This window comes from Prionailurus viverrinus, chromosome B3 (assembly GCF_022837055.1).
Source record: "Prionailurus viverrinus isolate Anna chromosome B3, UM_Priviv_1.0, whole genome shotgun sequence".
Lineage (NCBI taxonomy): Eukaryota > Metazoa > Chordata > Mammalia > Carnivora > Felidae > Prionailurus > Prionailurus viverrinus.
This window is the reverse complement of record NC_062566.1, coordinates 96,409,010-96,426,976: the sequence shown is the minus strand read 5'-3', so window position 1 is coordinate 96,426,976 and position 17,967 is coordinate 96,409,010. Positions and strand designations below refer to the sequence as shown.

Sequence of the window (17,967 nt, the reverse complement as noted above, 5' to 3'; positions counted from 1 at the left end):
GAGACTATAGATGCTGGAGAGGATGTGGAGAAACGGGAACCCTTTTGCACTGTTGGTGGGAATGCAAACTGATGCAGCCACTCTGGAAAACAGTGTGGAGGTTCCTCAAAAAATTAAAAATAGATCTACCCTATGACCCAGCAGTAGCACTGCTAGGAATTTACCCAAGGGATACAGGAGTACTGATGCATAGGGGCACTTGTACCCCAATATTTATAGCAGCACTCTCAACAATAGCCAAATTATGGAAAGAGCCTAAATGTCCATCCACTGATGAATGGATAAAGAAATTGTGGTTTATATACACAATGGAGTACTACGTGGCAATGAGAAAGAATGAAATATGGCCCTTTGTAGCAATGTGGATGGAACTGGAGAGTGTGATGCTAAGTGAAATAAGCCATACAGAGAAAGACAGATACCATATGTTTTCATTCTTACGTGGATCCTGACAAACTTAACAGAAACCCACGGGGGAGGGGAAGGGAAAAAAAAAAAAGAGGTTAGAGTGGGAGAGAGCCAAAGCATAAGAGACTTTTAAAAACTGAGAACAAACTGAGGGTTGATGGGAGGTGGGAGGGAAGGGAGGGTGGGTGATGGGTATTGAGGAGGGCATCTTTTGGGATGAGCACTGGGTGTTGTATGGAAACCAATTTGACAATAAATTTTATATATTAAAAATAATTTAAACAAATAAAATAAATAAAATAAAATAAAAATAAAACAATAATAACTATAGGGGAAAAAAGAATAAGTATGAATAATAAAATGTTAATTATAAAAGAACACACAATTCAAATGTATCAGTCATATCCATAAGTATAAATGGGCTTAACTCATCTATTAGAAGAAAAACATTTTCAAATGGCTTCCTAAAGCAAAACCCATTCTGTGGTGTCTATAAGAGACATCTAAAACCTAGTGATTCAAAGAGTTAAAAATGAAGGGATGTGCAAAACTGTCACAGGCAAATAGAAAAAAATAAGAAAGCAAGGGTTTCAATCTCCACAAAGTAGGATCCAGATTAAAAGTAATTAAACATAACAATATACTTTATAGTTTTAAAAGCTGTAATTCACAATGAAGTTATAATATTTTTGAGTATCTGTGTACCAAATAACACAGTAAACACCTACATACAGAATTGCTATAGCAGAATATAGGATAATGTAAGAAGTAGAAACCCATATTACATTTTTAATACATCACAGTACAAGTCTGATACAATAACATATTTCATGATCATCTGGTAAATTTTCTGTCTCACACCCAGAATAGCCATTTCTTGAAGGATCTTGGTTTCTTTTGGTGGGAAATGGTATTCAGAGATCATGGTCGTTGTTTCAGGAATGCTCAACTGTTGGTGTGTTTCTAGGCCTTTTCAGTGCACAAAGCTTAGAATGTTTTTTTTAAGTTTATTCTGAAAGAGTGCACACACTTGTGTACATGTGTGTTGCGGGGGAGGGGGGGGAGGGCAGAGAGAGAGGAGAGAGAGAATCCTAAGCAGGCTCCACATTGCCAGTATGGAGCCTGAATAGGGCTTGGGCCCACGAGCAGCAAGATCATGACCTGAGCCAAAATCAAGAGTTGATTGTTTAACCAACTGAGTCACGCAGGTGCCACAGGCATTTTTAAAAGAGAAAATACATCATTTTAGTTCATGCTGATATTTCTAACTGAAATCAAAAACTTTTTTTTAAGTTTGTTTATTTTGAGGGGGGAGGAAAGAGAGAGAGAGAACGAGAACGCAGAGGAGGAGCAGAGAGGGAAAGAGAAAGAATGCCAGGCAGGCTCTGCACTGTCAGTGTGGAGCCCAGCGGGGCTTGAACCCACAAACTGTGAGATCATGACCTGAGCTGAAACCAAGAGTTGACTAAGCCACCCAGGTGCCCCGCCCCCTACTTGAAATTTAAAATTATAATTTTTATTTCTTTGATATTTGTATTTGTATCTTTTTTCTTGTTTCCTAATGATATTTAATAAAATTAATATATTCATTTTAACCTAGAGTTTCAAATCAACAATACCAGTATTATTACAATTATTAACAATTATAACAGTGCAGTTACTACAAAAAGCTTAAGATATATTTGCAGTTCTTTTTGTCCATAGGGTATATCCCAATATGTATATAAAAATTACTGTGTTTTAAATCCACTTGAAATAATTTTTCTATGTATGATTAAACCATATCTCTACATAATTAAGTTCATTTTATTTTGCTTTTTATTTTTAAGGTTTTTCATTTCCATTTCATTTTTGCTTTATTTTTTACAAATTTTAGAGGATTCAAGATAGCATAGCTGACAATTGTGGTTTATTCTTAAAAAATGAATAAATAGCTACTAAAAGTTTTAGACTTTTAGGAACAGTATTTAATCAAAAAAATGTGGAGTTCAAGAAAATTTTCTACTCAGTTTTTTTCTTAAATGGGTGAGGAATTTACTATAATTAAATGTTTCAGCTATTCCTCTATGCTAACTGGGAGTCCATAACCTTCAAGAAGCCCTAAAAAGTGCAACACACTACTACCCCACACACTGTTTCTCAGTTGCTTCTGGGAGGATACATCAGTGTTTTCTAAGACATTAGAACTGTCACCAGAGTCTTACATGAACTTGTCTTAATCCCTTTGCCTACTCATTTGGATTACTCAGGGCCACAGTTACAAATATAACTGCTCATCTACCTTTCTAATGCCAAAATAATTTTTGTGCATAATACCCAATTAAATAAAATTATGTACTGTAAAAAAATATACATACTGTGGTGAAATCTAAAATTTAAAACTTTAAATGATTCTTCTGGGTCAAGAAAGTCAGTTTTTGCCACGGTAGTAACAAAATATAAAATTATAGTTACTATGTCTCTTTCTGTGATTTCTCTTTTCAGAGGCTGATAAAATACCAGTAATGCGTGGACAGTGGTTTATTGATGGCACTTGGCAGCCTCTAGAAGAAGAAGAAAGTAATTTAATTGAGCAAGAACATCTCAGCTGTTTTAGAGGTCAGCAGATGCAGGAAAATTTTGATATTGAAGTGTCAAAATCCATAGATGGAAAAGATGGTAAGACCAATTAATACATTTAATATGTTTTGTAAACTAAGTTCTTGATGAAGTTTAGAGTAGTTCTTAAGTTTGACGTGGTAATTCATGAGTATTAGAATTTATAAAATTTCTGATAATTTTAAATATTTGATTATTTTAGAAGTTAAAACTGCTATGAATTTCTGAACCATCTCAATTTTTATTTTGCTTAATATATATGTTCACTGGCATGACACTAATATGATTTAACTATAATTGTACAAATTGTGATAATATGTTCTGTGAATTAGTCATTTCTGTAGTTTTTAATTATTAATGAAAGTTGAATCTACAAAAAACGTCCTTCTATCAAAAGAGCAGTTTTGTTAATATTTTAATGTTTGTTCTTTTCTTGAAATTAAAAAAAAAAAACAATTTTAATTTCCTTTCTGTAAGCATCTTTGAGCTGTCTCCGTATTGATAACCACATCAACTTTTAATTTGAAACAGTCTACTCCTTATATTCCCTTATTCAGCGTTTGGATATGTTTGCAGTAGCTTAAAATATTTATATAATAGCCAAGATTGACATGCTTCATTATGTATCTGATCTTGAGTAAAATTTAAAATATGTGGTAAAGTTAAAAATACTTCTATTGTTCCATTTACTGCAGGCAGTGGGATCAGCTATTCTGGTGAGTATAATAATACAGGTAGATTAGAATTTGTAGATTTCTCTAACTATTTTTTTCTAAAAAGTGTTTCTCCATCTATGCTTGCCTTTATTTTGGAGGTTTCTTGGCAAGCCCCATTGAATCTAGTGAATTAATGAATTAAGTGATTTTTTTTTTTCCCCTTCCCCTTGTAAAACGTCTCTAAAGCAGGAAAACTCAGTATCGATCAAGTAATTCACAGAATGCAGCTTGGAAAAAATTATGTGGTTGGAAATAATTGTTTACATGACATAATTAATGGCAAAACAATAAGCTTTAAATCGGCTTATTTTTTTTTTCTTATTAGTAACAAACATCCCAAGTTTTTTCTTTCTCCTACTCTTTGTCTCTGAACACACACACACACACCACTTGTCACAAGCAAGGAAACTGTCTAGTTTAATTTATGCCAAATTAACATACCGGTTTTGTATAGTTGATTAAAAGTCCACATAACTGAGGAAAGATTGGCTTCTGAATAAATTTGCAATTAAATCTAACAAATATATATAATAGTAGTTATCTATTATGTGCCAGATGCCATACTCTTGGAATTTTAAGTATCTCATTTTCCTAATCTGTAGAGTCAGATTTGTCCTTATTTTACTGTAAAATTCAAGCTCAAGGTTCTTACATATCAATATGTAAAGAGCAGCTCAGTGTCTACAGAGCAGAGCTCTGTCTGCATTCCCACAGAGTGCTGTCAAAACAATACTTTCTCTGGTTATAACACAAGTAACAATTTCTATATATCCATGATCTTATATTAGTGAGTGAAGTATTTTGTACTTTCTCATCACCACTACCAAAATACAATTGCTATTGGAGAAGACCAAATTCTAGATTTTTGCTTTCTGTGAATTCTCCTTCAGTCCTGCCTCAAAAATGGCAATTCACCTTAACAAACTTAGTTTAGCCACCCACATTCCTTACTATTAGTATAGGGACAAAAACCCAAGAGCTCAGAGGAGGAAAAGGATGAGTATAAAAATATAAGTAGATTATTCTCCTTTTTTGTTCTGTATTCAAAACATTTTTTTCCTCTTGCTAATCCATCTTGTGGAAGTTAGTTATCAGCTCTTTTTCATCTCTAGAACCCATCTATTTGGATCTTGGGGTGTTTGTTTTGAGAGAGAGAGAGAGAGCATGTGCGAGTGGGGGGAGGGGCTGAGAGCGAGGGAAAGAGAGAATCCCAAGCAGGTTCCATGGTCTCAGTGAGGAGCCCAAGACAGGGCTTGATCTAAGGAACAATGAGTTCATGACCTGAGCCGAAATCAAGAGAGGGATGATTAACCAACTGAGACACCCAGGCACCCCGGAATCTTGTTTTTATTACAATAAAAATTAGAATTCTGTGTGTGCTTTTTACTTCTACTCCCTACCAAAATGTTAAGTGTAGCAGGATACTTCAGTTTCCTTCAAAGTGCCCTAATTTTATGAGCCAGTCATTTAAATAAGTCTGATAAAGAACATGGTATATTTGTATGATTAGATTTTTAGTATGTCTTTGTGTATGTTGATTCTAGAGTATCAGTCTAGGATATTATAACAATATTTTTGCTAGCTTTAAGGATATACATTGAGTAGTAAAATTCCAATTAGTAATAACAAAATTTTTAAACTGTTAAACATTTTTGTGTTGTGATCTTTCAAAATGATTCTTTAAGGTTCACTAGAAGAAAAATTGTTTTTTTAAAATATGCTATGGCATATAGGTAAAGCTTTAGCATGTTATTAACGAAGACTTTAAGTTCAATTTAGCATATATACTGTTTTCATAAATTTCTAGCCATTTTAGTTGTTCAGTTTTATGTAAAACATACATTTATGAATTAAGATGTGATGTTTGACTTTGAAGATTATGGGAAATTTTGTAGTACATTTAAAAATTATCACTGGTCTTAAGGAAAGAATATTTGCTGTCCAAAAAGCCACCATTATTGGAAAAATAAATCAAATTTGCCATATCTACAAAGGAAAAACATATTCTAATCTTTTACTTTGCTTCTTACCTCCAAGCTTCTGAAATATCCTATTTCATTAATTAATTAGGGTAAAAATATCTTTTCCACCTAAATTTTCTCATGTACGTAAGATAAAGCCTTGACTCTTCATATTTTCAGGAGGTTTTTAATATTTCCATGTTCAGTTAGTACTGTGCTAGGCACTTTTGTGAAAGAAATAGACAGGGTTTTGACCCTCAAGAAGTTTTGGGGAAGACAGCCAAAGATGAGAATAGTTACAAAGTGTAAGTAAAAGGTAACACAGTAAACAGTGAATACAGAATTAGATATTCTGCAAAAAGATTTAGAATAAAGAGAGTTGGAAATCACAGTGCCGTGGAGTTTTTCAAATACGGTTTTCTGGAAAAGTCCCATTTAATAATTAAAAACATTTTTAAATGGTATATTTGGGAACTCTGAAGTGCTCTGTGGAATTTTTTCCTTTTTTCCCCTTCCTCTGTGAAAATGCTAAGAAACAGAGCCTTTGCCTTGAAGAATGTTAAAATAAAACAGCAATTCCTTTTTTTTCTCACCTTATCTGTGTTTTGGTTAGGGTAGCTGATGCTACAAATAACTTGGATTTTTTAATATTTTCTCCTTGTTAATTTTCCTACTAATCTCAAAGTAAGCATTGAATTAAATAGATTGGTGAAGGGGCGCCTGGGTGGCGCAGTCGGTTAAGCGTCCAACTTCAGCCAGGTCACGATCTCGCGGTCCGTGAGTTCGAGCCCCGCGTCGGGCTCTGGGCTGATGGCTCAGAGCCTGGAGCCTGTTTCCGATTCTGTGTCTCCCTCTCTCTCTGCCCCTCCCCCGTTCATGCTCTGTCTCTCTCTGTCCCAAAAATAAATAAAAACGTTGAAAAAAAAAATTAAAAAAAAAATAGATTGGTGAAAGTTTAGCATAACTTTTTTAGCATACACATAAAGATAACCTATAAAAATATAATCACTTTTTGCAACTTAGATACTTTAATCTAAATTTTGTTTCCTTTGAAAATTAAAATACAAATTCTCTTCCCACCCTACCTTCTAGCAGCCTAGAGTTTTACTGGGGATGGATTATACACATAAAATCAGGCCTGCAAATAAGTAATTTTGAAAATTCTTAAACATTCTGCTAGATTGGTATTTCACTCACTTCATAATTTTTCTGTGCAAGCAATAATCAGTTTTAAAAAGGTTAAATAAATGGGTTAGTCCTGTACTTCACTCCGGCCAAAAAATGTATAACCTCAATCCAGTCATGAGAAAACATCGATAAACTCAAATTAAGGGACATTCTACAAAACAAACTGATCAGAGCTCTTCAAAAGTGTTAAGGGATCCTATTAACTAGATGAGGGGTATTGTTTCACAATGTGTAAGTATATCAATGTACCATGATGTACACTTTAAATATCTTATACTTTTCTCAATTATACCTCAATAATGATTTTTTTAAGTATCAAAGTTATGAAAGATTGAAGAATTTGTCAGTTTAGAGGAGACTAAGGGAACATGACAACAAAATGCAACATGGTATCCTAGATTGGATCCTAAAACAGAAAAGAACATTAGAAAAACTGGAGAAATCTGAATGAAGTCTATATCTTAGTTGCTAGTGTTGTGCCAATATTAATTTCTTAGTTTTGATAATTGTACTATAGTTACCCTAACTTTAGGGGAAGCCAATATGTGGTAATTCTCTGTTCTATTTTTGCACCTTTTCTGTAAGTATAAAATTATTACACAATAAAAAGTTTTTTAAAAATTCCAGTAGGGTAATTAAAATAGTAAAAAAAAATATTTAATTAATCCAAAAGAAATCAAGAAAGGAGAAACAAGAAACAAAATACAGATGGAACAAATAAAACAAATGGGAAATAGTAGACCTAAATTCACTCATGTCAGTAATCACAGTAAACGTAAGTGAACTAATGCTTGAATTAAAAAGCAGAGATTGCCAGATTAGAAATGCAAAACCTGACTATATGCTGTCTACAAGAGCCACCCTCTCAATATAAAGTCGTAGCTAAATTACTATTCAAACTAATTTGGGGTGCTCTGACATCACAAGTGTTGGTGGATCTTGACTTAAAACATTTAACAATTTGCCATGTAAAGTGTGTATTCCTATCACTGTTACTGGATAAGAATATAGTGAATATAGAATTGCAAACTGTGAATATAGAATTGCAAAAGTCAAAAAGGTGAGAGGAGTTGGAGGAGTGCTAACCCTTGTAATCAGCTTTCCTTTTCCTCTCTCTGGCAACTAAGAGGATTCCCACCTTCTAGCTTTTAGTTACTATGTTTTATGAGTTTATCTAATTAGTTTCTCTGAGATCCAAGGTTTCTATGAGTTTTCTCATAGCTGGCAGGTTTGAGATGTGCAGACCGGCTTCCCCTAAAGTTGAGATTATATAGGTTAACAGCTTTTAGAACGGGAAAAGTCATTGAGTTGTTCTATTCTGAGGATTAGTATGTCATCAGCAACCACCTTTGTTGATACTCTGTTGCTTTCAGAATTATATAATGAAGAAAATCTCTTTAAGAGGTGGATTAGTAAGAAAACCTATTGGAAATGCTTTAAAGTACTTTAAATTTTTTTCATTGCTGTGTAGGCTTTAGTATACATTTAATTAAATGTTAGCATTTAATAAGTGAACATTTTGAGTTTATGCATATTTTTGCTAACATAAGAATTCTTAACTAAAACTTTATTTTACGGGGAAAAATTAAGTAATGCTTTTTTATCACTTGAATTTCATTTAGTGGTGATCCCCGTTTGGATTGATAGTAATTAGTTTTTGTCTCTACTGTACTAATGATAGTACCCCTAATTCTGTGCTTTGGGTTGAAAAAAATTGAGCTTTGTAACTATACTATGGGATGTTGTGACAGATACAGCAAGTGACTTTCAAGTGAAAATAAGAATTTAATTTGAGAGGAAGGTAAAGAACTATATCTGTTTAATTTTGTGAAAGTATTTCAAATAAATGTGCTTCTCTATTTTTGTTATATTGGGATGTTTGTCTTTTTTTAATCCCTAAATTGTACTGTACCTTTAGAAAGAAAAGCCTTTCTTTTTTATATTTTGACTAGTTTTCGGAAAGTGTTTGCATAATTTTGAAATGTAGTCAAATGGTCCATATGTATTTCAAGTAAGTTTTTAAATAATTGCTTATTTAAAATATGGGAAAATGTATTGGTATGTAACTAGCAATAGTTGACAGGGAAAATGTTGACTTCAAGGTTATCTGCTGATTTGCCAAATATCAAGTCTATGTCTGGCTTTATGTTGGCTATTTCATGCTTACAGAATGTCACAGCATACTTTGTACTAATGACTTTTTTTATTCTTTTAATTTTCTTCTAGTAAATATGGATTTGGTTCATGTTAGTTTTACTAGTGGAAATATAAAATCTAGGTTTTGTTTCTTTGAGTATTAAAGTCTCAAATTTATGTCAATTTGATCTACTTTGATAGTTAGCATTTTCTTAATGAATTTTTTGTTTAAAAATGTTTCCTGCAACTGGTACATCTACTCCTCAATAACTGACCAGAAGGTGCCTGAGAGAAGACACTTTTTCAGTGAAGAAAATTGTTTCAGTTGTCATTTTCTACCCCTCTGTGACAATGAAATGTTTTTATAATCTTGATGTTACATTCCAGTTTTTAATCCTAGTCTGTAGCCATCTAATTACGTGTGGTTGTAATTATTAAGTGCCTTGTAAGCATTTCTGTTACCTTTATTGCACAAATCTCTGAATATATTTCATGTGTACATTTAACAGATTTTTAAAAATATTTCTAGTACCATACAACAGGAATTAAGTATGTTCATATTTGAACAGTATTTAACCTTTGAGTGTCATGTTAATGTAGAAGGGAGTGAGGATGCAAAAGCAAATGCTTTTTAGAACACAAATTTGAACTAAGTCCTAAAGGTTCTTGTGGTTCATTAATTGAACTGATTTGTAAAGTTCCATTTCAAGTGGATTTTTAAATAATTGTTTATTTTAAATAAAATTTATTTTGAATAAATTGCTTATTTTATTTTAAAGAAATTTACTGATATGTAACTTTAGCAATGTTTGACAGGGAAAGTGTTGACTTCAAGGTTTTCTGCTGATTTGCCAAATATCAAGTCTATGTCTGGCTTTATGTTGTCAGTTTCATGTTTACTAGATGTCACAGCATACATTTTTACTGGTGACTTTTTTTTTCATTATGTGTTACTAATCTTTCATTTTTTTATAACTAATCATTTAAAAGCACAGCTTCCAATTTGATTTATTTTGGCAAAAGTTTCATTTTAAAAATTCTTTTAGCAACTTGAACAAAGTTGCAAAAAGAATATTTTGTTTCTGTGGGAAGCTTCCATTATATACTTCAGTAATAGAAGGCATCTAGTGGAATGTATACTGTGATATTTTCTCAGGAAAACTGCATTGATGTTTAAAATGTTATTTATTGCCTTCTTAATTTGCATATCAGCTGTCAGCTATGTCATAGTCACAAATTTGGTGAGAGTAAATAACCTTAGTATTTTGAAGATGGGACTTATACATCCCTTATGCATACAAAAAATACCATGACCTATTTTTATTCTATGTGTGCAAAGACATTCAATATGATCGCATAGTTATCTTTAACTGATAGGTATCATTTGCCTTTTTTCTTGCAATAAAAGTAGAGCATATATTTGATAAACATTATTAAACTAATGTTTTGCTTTACTGATTTTTAATGAGAAATTATATAAATAAATCATTTAGAATAATGTTTGTCAAATACAACTCATTTTTTAAAATTAATACAACAAAAAGGCAAAATGGCAAACCTCATTTAAAATTTACTTTGAAGCTCAGTGTTTTTGCTTTCTTAGTTGTCTACCACCTCCCTCCCTTCTCCCTCCCTTCTCTGTTCAAATGGAGAGGATATAAGGAGAGTACAGATGCGGCAGGTCTTAAGCGAAAGCGTTCTCAAGGTACAGTAATTGTAGTTTTATTTCTCCATGTAGTTATACACCCTGGCTTATAGCATTCAGTATTTAAAGCGTAGAAATTATTAGTTTTTAGAATTGTGTCCAGTGTGCTATTTTGTTTAGAGTTACTTAATTTTAAGCGCTATGAGCATTTGTAAATAATGTATGTGGCCCAGTAATGACATGTTCACCAATACTAAGACGTTTTACTTTAAGACAGTATGTGGATGGTTTGAGGAGGAACAAGATTTCATTGACTTACCACTGTTCATTACCTTGGTCTTATAGTTTCAATGTTTTAAGCATATGTTACTCAAAACTATTTGAACAAAAATGTGGTTTAGAAACATTAGATAAAAAGGCGTAAAGTAGTGATTTGGATCAGGCATAGAAAAAGTAAATAATTGTTAAACTCTTACAAAATATTTTCTTAATTTATGAAAAGTTATTTTATAGAAAAAAGCTGAGTTTGTACATTGTTTTTCTGAAGTTTTTTTTTGAGAATTGAAGATATTAATGTTTGTTACATTAATTGCATCTTGGTCTGTGTTTAGTGTTAGTAATATGTCCTGGCAAATAAGTGAAATACAAATTGGTTTTTTATAAGTTTTTGAAATTGTATTTGTAGTATAACTTAAGAAGTACAATTCCCCAGAAAGGATTTACTTTTCTATGTATTCTAGTAGGGAATAGGTTTTCATAAAAATGACTTATGGTCTTAGATATTGACAAGGGCTATAACGTTTCATATATAAGCTGAGGTTATTTCCAACCCATCCTCAAATCTGAATAGTTAGACTCTGCTGGTAACTAGCTTTGTGGCAAGACCCTATTAAGGGACTCTTTGTACCTCTGGGTCTTTATATATAGTAGAGGTTATATTTTGCTTAAAAGGGATTTTTTAAAAAATAAATCAGACATAGTGATTTTAAGGTGCCTGGTTTTCAGAAAGGTATGTGAATTTTTCTCATCTCTATACCAGAGATACAGAGGAAAGTTTAAGGCCTTCAGAATATAAGAATTATCAAGTATGAATCGATGGATATGTTATGACACTTCTCTTAATCTGTTGCTTCCACAAACACGTATCACTGAGTTTGTGAAATGGGTCTAGGCTCTGCTAGGACACTGGTGCTCGTGGTACAAAATGATCAAGACGTAGTCCTTGCCTCACAGAGCTTATGTATTCCTTGAGCATATAGGTTTCATTTTTTTTTTTTAGAGCCTATTTTCAGAAATGTAATAACCATACTGATTTGAACATCACAGTAGAAAAAATTTCTTTGATTTCTTATTAAAACATCTTTCAACTTTGGATTTCTGTTATGGTGAGCAATATCCAGTGATAATTCGTTTAGTATCCATTCCAAAACTACCTATTTCTAATCAGTTAGATTGTTGTCTTCCCCGTCTTCCTCTCAGTCTTGTTTTGTCTTGCACCGCTGAGTGAAATTTTCACAGATCCAAAAATATAGTCCACAGAAGAAAAGAAACTTAAGTTTCTATGTCAAAGGTATTGAGGACTTTCATGAAGGTATAAATTATCCCTTAGAAGGAAGAAATGTCATATCACCTGGGAAAAGCAGTTCTTTAATAATCAGAGCATGTTAACTACCAGTTAGAGGTTAAAACTATGGTGGGTAAGCCAGTTATTCCGTGTTGTTCTAACGAATTACCATTCCCTGTAGCATGGTTAATCATTTATAAAATAAAGCCCCTATCCATCACTTGCTTCAATTTAATATGTGTTTCAGCAAAATAATTTTATATTCAACTGAGCTCAAATACTGATTCAAAAATCTGTGTATTCTAATTCTTTGCACAAATGAGAGACCTTCAAATTAATTTTTCCTTTTTGCAACAGCTATTCATAGTTTCAAGTTGAGTAGAAATCATGTGGACTGGCACAGTGTGGATGAAGTGTATCTTTACAGTGATGCAACAACTTCTAAAATTGCAAGGACAGTTACCCAAAAACTGGGATTTTCTAAAGGTAATTGTTAAATATAGTTTGTCAAACTTTGGGGAATCTTTTTTTCTTGTATTCAAAAGGGACTATTCAGATTCTATTTTTAGTATATTTTAAATATGTATTAAATTTAGTGATAGTTACTGCCCTGTTAAATGAAACCTTTATTAAGGTGATTGAGTTCACATGTATTCATCAGTGAATAATCATATATTCAGAATGATCTGACAAAATTAATAAATATCTTTTATACTTCTAGAAACACAACAGCATTCAAACCTCAGGCAGTGATGTGAAAATAAAACATGGCAATTGAAGGTGAAAACTAAAAATTTTCTGTTGGATTTAGTGATGTAGAGGTCATTGGTGACTTGGATGGATTGAGGGGGCAGAAGCCAGATTGGCATGGGTTGAAGTCTAAGTAGGGGAAGAAATAGAGGCAGTAAGAATAGACAGCTCTTTACAGAAGTTTGACGAAAGGAAAGAGGAAATGGTGCTTGAGGAAGATGTGAGAGCATTATTAATAAATTTTTCAGAAAGTTTCGTTAAGTCTGATATCAGTTTTTTTGCAATTACCTCTTATATAATTTCTTTGATAACAAGATGTACTTGAATATCTTCTTACATGTTTCCTAGTCATTTGTATTTGTTTTGTGAATTACCTTGTCTTTAGCCCATTTTGCTATTTCAGTGGTTGTCTTTTCACTTTTTGATTAGTAAGCTCTCCTTTGCACTCCAGTAATTAACTCATTAGGCACTGAATTTTGCAAAAGTTTTCCCAGTTTATCATTCATCTTTTATCTTTGCTTCATGGTATTTTTTGTTTTTTTTTACAGAGAACTTTTTAAATTTTTTATGTGTTCAGTCCATCCTTCCCTCCTTGCTTTTCTTTTCCCTATGGTTTCTGGCTTTGGTGTCATGTACTCTGAGCCAGTCACTGTACATCATTTCACAAATTTCATCCCCACCCAACCCAGTGAAATTTTTTGCTAGTACTCCTTTTTCTTTATTATTTCTTTAAATGTATGCCCAAATGCTATTTCTGGAATAAATAGTAAACTTACAATCATAATTTTTCTACAGCATCAAGTAGTGGGACTAGACTTCATAGAGGTTATGTAGAAGAAGCCACATTAGAAGACAAGCCATCACAGACTACTCATATTGTATTTGTTGTGCACGGCATTGGACAGAAAATGGACCAAGGAAGAATTATCAAAAATACGGCCATGTGAGTGAGTTCTTTGATGAATACATTCTCCATCACTAGAATCCAGACTTTTATCCGGGGTATAACAGAGTTTAATCATTCCACCGCATGTTCAATGCAAACTACTCTAATAACTCTTATGTTATAGATGGAATTTCTAGACCAAATTGTGAGAGTGATTATGTCCAGATGATGATGATGATGATGATGATATTTGAGGTTTTTTCCCCCACAGCATGGAGAAGAGGAGGAATAAGAAAGTGTTTTCAACTTATTAATTTACACTATATTAAGGTTGAAAGCAAAGAAAAATTGTAATTCTTAGTTTGTATCTTACTCACTGAACTGCAGAAACAGAATAATTACAAGGTTGCATAATTATGAAAAACATAAGAATTTTTTAAATTGTCATGGAGCACCTGGGTGGCTCAGCATCTGACTTCAGCTCAGTCATGATCTCACAGCTTGTGAGTTCAAGCCCCGCATTGGACTCTCCGCTCTCAGCACAGAGCCTGCTTTGGATCCTCTGTCTCCCTCCCTCTCTGCCCCTCCCCTGATTATGTTCTCTCTCTCTCTCTCTCTCTCTCTCTCTCTTTCTTTCAAAAATAAATAAACATTTTAAATAAATAAGTAAATAAATTGCCAGTTAGCAGCTTAACCTAGCCAATTAATTACTACCAGAGGAAACTGAACTCTAAATTTTACGCAGAGAACAGTGGATTATTTACCAACACACCACGTACATTATTTACCTCATTAATTTATTTTTATTCAACTTTATTCTTTTTTTTTTCCCATCTTTAGTCTAAAAACTGTAAGATGTTATGGGGGTGAGGGATGTTTATACTTGTGTGTGTTTGTAAAATGTTAAGGACTGTGTTGAAAGGAAATGTTAGGGTTAAGCCACCATAAATGTGGCTCTAAACTAGCCATCGGTATGAAGAAAAATCTAATCATATTTATGATGTGATGAAACAGATCAGTTTTTGGTTCAGAGCACACTTTATCTGGTTCTGAGGCTTCAAGTAAATGTATTTCTTGAGTCCTTATAGAGCAAATACTGTGCAATACCAGAAACTTTGTCCTCATCAACATCTCTATAATAATGCAATGTTGAGTTTTGTTTCTCCTTTTATTGTAACACCTCTTAATGTCAACTGATGGATTAAAGTACGGTTCAACTTTTAAAAACTTAGATACCGCTAAGCCACCCTAATTTTTTGTCAATCTTCCTAGTTTCTATTACAAAAATCTCTTCTTTCTGATTTGTGTTCTGAGGAGTTGCACGTTATTTCTTATAATATTTGTATTCTTATGTCAAAATGCTAATCTTTTGCTTGGATATCTAGGAATCTGAGATACGGGTTTAATGACAGATTCACTCTGGCGCCATTGATAAATGAGAAGGTATCAGCTTGCTTTCTTTGGATGTAGGTGAGGGGAAACCTAATCCAAAAAGGCTTGAACCAAAAGGAGGATTTAGTAGTTCATAACACTGAGAAGTCTAAATGTAAGATGTGTCAGTCCTGAGAACCGAGAATCCAGTTTCTACTGTACTTTCTTTCATTTTTTAGCTATTCTCAGACATCTCCTGTGTGTGCTTCCAGATACGGTTTATATTATATTATGTTCAACTTCAGAAGAAAGAGTAACCCTGTTTTTCCAGAAGTCCCAGCTAGCCTAGGCATTTCAGTGACCAATGGCGTTGCATCCAGCTACGCCATCCAACCAATGGCGTTGCATTCATCTGCATGAATCTGTACATGCGGCCATGCAGGGTATGATGTATTGAGCTTGTCATCTCCCAGAGTCAGATGGAAGTTGGCTTCATCATCACTATAGGGAGAGGTAGAGCCACAAATAAAAATCAAGAGCTATTATTGTAAGTGGAATGAATGAATCCAGAGTGGTTAAAAAAATAAGTATCTGCTATCAAGAAGATTGCCGTCATTCCTTCAGAGACAGGGTAATTTGATGGAAAACCCCCCACATAAACTAGTAATTGATAGAAAATAAACAAAAAGAAATTCTGATTAATTATAAACAAGAAAATCCAGAGGATCTCTTAACTCTTTCCCTGCTTTCTACAATTCCTTAGTAGTCCAGAACTGTAAAAAGAGTAAAATTAACTTCATCCTTGTCACTGCCATTCTGAATCTTGTTTGTATTTGTGAGACTACAGTTGATTTTCTTTTTTTTATTTTTTTGGCAAAACTGAGAAACCTGCAGCTTGGTCAAGAAGACCAAGAAAAAAAAGTGTGATGTATTGTTGACCAAGAAAAAAATAGATTCAAATTGCTAAAATCAGGAATGAAAGAGGGGACATAATTACTGACCTTACAGAAATGAAAGGATTATAAGGGAATACTATGTACAGTTCTGTGCCGATAAATTAGATAGCCTAGATTAAATGGGCAAATTTCTAGAGAGATACAAACTACCAAACTGATTTGATGATCAATAAGAAGAAATAGAATCTAAACTGACCATTAAGAAGTAAAGCATTTGAATTAATAATCAAAAAACTTCCTTCCAAAAAAACAAAAATGCTCAGGACCAGATGGCTTCACTGGCAAATTCTGCAAACATTAAAAGAGCACCAATTCTTCATAAACTCTCCAAAAAACTAAAAGAGGAAGGAAGACTTCTCAACTCATTCGTTGAGGCCAGTATTGTCCTAATACCAAAATCAGATATCATAAGGAAAAAAAACTTACAAATCAGTATCCCTTATGAATACAAATAACTTCTTTTTGGACCCAAAAATTCTCAACACAGTACTAGCAAACTGAATCCACCAACATGTAAAGAAGATTATACCTTATAACTGATTGGGATTCATCCTAGGAATGCAAAATTGATTCAACATATTTTTAAAAATAAATCAAGGGTAATACACCACACTAATAGAGCAAAGGGGAACAAAAACATCATGTGGTTTTTGATGCAGAAAAGGCATTGACAAAATTTAACACCCTTTCTTAATGAAAACACTCAGGAGAGTAGAGAGAGAAGGGAATTTCTTCCCTCTGGTAAAAGGCATCTACAAGCCCATGGCTAATATTGCACTCTAACAATGAATCAGTGAAAGCTTTTCCTCAAGATCAGCAATGAGACAGGGATGTCACCTCCCAATTCTGATCAACATTGTACTGGAGGTTTCACCCAGGGCAATTAGGCAAGTAAAAGAAATAATAAAAGAGATCCAGATTAGAAAGGAAGAAATAAAATGATCTCTGCAGATAACATGATCTTAAATAGAGAAAATCCTAGGGAATCTATACACGCGCGCGCACACACACACACACACACACACACACACACACAAACTGTTACAGCTAACAAATGAACTCAGCAAAGTTACAGACTACAAGATCAATATGCAAAAATCAATTGTATTTATATACTAGCAGTGAACAATCTGGAAATTAAGAAAGCATTTCTAGGGGTGTCTGGCTAGCTCAGTTTGAAGAGCATGTAACTCTTGATCTTAGGGTCATAAGTTTGGGCCCCATGTTGGGGTTGAGTTTACTTTTTTTTTTTTTAAGAAAACATTTCCATTTATTACAGTATCAAAAAGAAAAAAAGAATAACCTACTTAGGAATAAGTTTAGCAAAAGAAGTGTAAGTTTTGTACACTGAAAACTGTAGTACACCATTGAAAGAAATAAAAGAAGACCTAAGTAAATGAAAACAACCTACATTTCTGGATTAGAAGATTTAATATTGTTAAGATGGCAATACTTACCACATTCCTATTAAATTCCTACCTGTCTTTTATGCAGAAATTGACAAGCTGATTCTAAAATCCACATGGAATGTTTTCACTCTTATGTGGATCCTGAGAAACTTAACAGAAGACCATGGGGAAGGGGAAGGGAAAAAAAAAAAGTTATAGAGAGGGAAGGAGGCAAACCATCAGGGACTCTTAAGAACAGAATAAACTAAGGGTTGATGGGGGGTAGGAGGGAGGGGAAAGTGGGTGATGGGCACTGAGGAGGGCACCTGGGTATTATATGGAAACCAATTTGACAATAAATTTCATATAATCAATAAATAAATAAATAAATAAATAAGTA

The 17,967-nt window shown here is 33.2% G+C and overlaps 1 protein-coding gene across 5 annotated transcripts in view; it reads left to right on the top strand.

Annotated features, from left to right (window-relative positions):
• Window positions 1-17,967, top strand: part of DDHD1 (DDHD domain containing 1) — a 108,913-nt gene that overhangs the window by 48,773 nt on the left and 42,173 nt on the right. For 3 of the 5 annotated variants that reach the window (XR_007152925.1, XM_047862399.1, XM_047862398.1), the window contains exons 2-5: window positions 2,893-3,066; window positions 10,611-10,712; window positions 12,574-12,702; window positions 13,762-13,909. Coding sequence is in view for 4 of the 5 variants with exons in the window: in XM_047862399.1 (XP_047718355.1) it covers window positions 2,893-3,066; window positions 10,611-10,712; window positions 12,574-12,702; window positions 13,762-13,909 (553 nt within the window). In the remaining variant the exon portion in view is untranslated. The remainder of the gene's footprint in view (window positions 1-2,892; window positions 3,067-10,610; window positions 10,713-12,573; window positions 12,703-13,761; window positions 13,910-17,967) is intronic. The other 2 variants (XM_047862402.1, XM_047862400.1) reach the window with 1 other exon arrangement.